The 2,709-nt window shown below is 62.6% G+C and overlaps 1 protein-coding gene across 1 annotated transcript; it reads left to right on the top strand.

Moving 5' to 3' along the window:
• Window positions 1-376: 376 nt before the first annotated feature.
• Window positions 377-1,735, top strand: VDBG_00300 (gamma-glutamyl phosphate reductase; the record flags this gene model as incomplete). The annotated part of the gene is made up of 1 exon (XM_003008573.1): window positions 377-1,735. The coding sequence occupies one exon, from the start codon at window positions 377-379 to the stop codon at window positions 1,733-1,735; it is 1,359 nt and encodes a 452-aa protein (XP_003008619.1).
• Between the last annotated feature and the right edge of the window lie 974 nt (window positions 1,736-2,709).

The following is a 2,709-nucleotide window of genomic DNA, read 5'->3' on the forward strand; positions in this document are numbered from 1 at the left end:
CAGTCGTGGATAGGTAGTTACAATCATCAGGAGACGACGGATGGAGGCCTAAGCTCACGGAGGAGATGAGGGGAGGGGCCGGCGGTTTGCGCAGAGGCAGCAGCGCAGAGGCAGCAGCCCAGGCCAGGACGAGGACGAGGACGAGGAAGGAAGGAGATTCTGGTCGGATCGGAAGGTCGTTTAAGCCTCACCTCACCGCGATCCGATGGTGTGTGGCACAGCGGGGGTGGCTCAAGTCTTGGCTGACATAATGCCTCATCCCACCATGAACTTGACTCACGGAGCAGGATCAGGACGAAAGGAAAGAGCAAACACCACGCGAATCCAGCTCACGATAACCCTCGACGAGTCGACGAGTTGCCAAACACTGTTCGCAATGTCTCTGACAAACGCATCGCCCGCCGACTGCGCCCAATCGGCCAAGTTGGCCTCCCACGTTCTGGCGACCCTCCCCACATCAGCCCGCAACGACGCTCTCACAGCCATCCACGATGCTCTTGCTGCCTCCAAAGAAGACATTCTGAAGGCCAATGCCGAAGACGTAGAGCTCGCCCGGAAGGCAGCCGCCGATGGCACCTTGAGCCAGAGTCTCGTGTCCCGGTTGGATCTCGGCCGCAAGGGCAAGTTTGAGGACATGCTCAAGGGCATCCTCGATGTGCGTGACCTCGAAGACCCCATCGGCCGTCTCACTCTGCGCACCCGCCTCGACGACGGCCTGACCCTCGACCGCGTCACCTGCCCCATTGGCGTCCTTCTCATCATTTTTGAGGCCCGGCCCGAGGTCATTGCCAACATTGCCTCCCTCGCCATCAAGTCCGGCAACGCCGCCATCCTCAAGGGCGGCAAGGAGTCGACGCGGTCCTTCGTCGCCGTGGCCACCGTCATCGCCAAGGCCCTCGACGGCACCCGTGTGCCCAACCAGGCCGTCCAGCTCGTCACGACGCGCGACGTCATCCCCGAGCTCCTGGCCCTCGACCACCTCATCGACCTCGTCATCCCCCGCGGCTCCAACGAGCTCGTCCGCACCATCAAGAACACCACGCGCATCCCCGTCCTCGGCCACGCCGACGGGCCTCTGCGCCACCTATCTCGCCGCCGACGCCGACCCCACGCTCGCCGCCAACGTCCTCGTCGACTCCAAGACGAGCTACCCCGCCGCCTGCAACGCCTCGAGACGCTGCTTGTGCAAGAATCCGCCCTGCAGCAGCCCGACGGGCCCTTTGCCGCCGCCGCCCGCGCCCTGCTCGCGGCCGGCGTCACCCTGCACCTCGACGCCGCCTCCCAGGCCGCCGTCCGCGCCCTCGCCGCCGCCGACGACGCAGACGCCGTCCCCGCGGCCCAGCTCGTCGACGTCCAGCCCGACGACTACCGCACCGAGTTCCTCTCCCTCGACCTCGCCGTCAAGACGGTGCCCGACCAGGACGCCGCTGTCGCCCATATCCACGCCCACTCGTCCAAGCACACGGACCTCATCCTGACCGCCGACGCCGACGCCGCCGAGCGCTTCATGGCCGCCGTCGACTCGGCCGGCTGCTACTGGAACGCGTCGACGCGCATGGCCGACGGCATGCGCTACGGTTTCGGCACCGAGGTCGGCATCAGCACCAACAAGATCCACGCCCGCGGGCCCGTCGGCCTCGAGGGCCTCATGATCTACAAGTACAAGCTGCGCGGGCCAGGGCCAGGTCTCCCTGGCCTACGGCGAGGGCGACGGCAAGAAGCCGTTCAAGCATGAGAGGCTGCCGCTGGAGTGACGGCGCCGCAGCCGACCCTATTTCATGATGAATTGTTTTGTTTTCTCGTGAGCGGCGAACTGCATGGGCTTCTTCTTGGGGCGTTCATGAGTGACGCCCCTCAAACACGACGGGGCAGAGAAAGGAAGCGCCAAAAAGAGATGGACGCAAAATGTGTCTTGCGCATAGATAGGAACGCCCCGCTACAGGCTACGCATGAAGGACACGAAGCGAGGGCCAGTCGCAGAGGGGCGCAAGTCAAAAGTCGGGCCAAGTTTTTGTTTACGAAGACGTCGATACCCTCAACGGTTCCATGGCGGGGAGATGAATACAGGATTCCCAAACCCTAAACCCCCCTCCTCCCCCTTTCATGATCCAACCGAACCTGCATCTTGTTCATATTCGCCATTCGTGCGCTCGTCTGATCTCATTAAACCACACACACACACACACACACACACGCCCCGTCATCCTATGCAAACGTAAGAAAAGAGAGGCAAAACAAAAGATGCCGCCTACACGCCGAAACGCCCGTACAGGGAGCCATCCCGGACCATGAGATGTGTCTGAGGGGGAGGCGGCCTTTTTTTCCCCTTGACTCGAAACAACCAAAACAGTCCCGGACATCAATGCGTCGGCCGTACCTGACCCCGTGCATCGTAAGACTTCATCCAGACATGACCATCATCCTTTCCTCCCCAGCTCATGTTCACCTCTTCCTCTCTCTCTCTCTCTCTTTCTCCGTGACCCCTTACTCGGCGCGTCCACGATAGTTGCCCATCTTTTCGATCGAGCTCATGATACCGCTGCGGCCCCCGAACCCCACTCCCTGGTCTGGGCAGGCCCGCCGCGCCACTCCTTGTCCGCTCGTGGTTCGCCGCGCCAGCTCTCTGGCAGGGAAGAAGGATGAGCTGCCGGCGCCTTGGAAACCGAACGCACCCTGACCTTCCTGGAAACCTCGGGTTGCGAATCCTTG

This window comes from Verticillium alfalfae, genomic scaffold (assembly GCF_000150825.1).
Source record: "Verticillium alfalfae VaMs.102 supercont1.1 genomic scaffold, whole genome shotgun sequence".
Taxonomy (NCBI): Eukaryota; Fungi; Ascomycota; class Sordariomycetes; order Glomerellales; family Plectosphaerellaceae; genus Verticillium; species Verticillium alfalfae.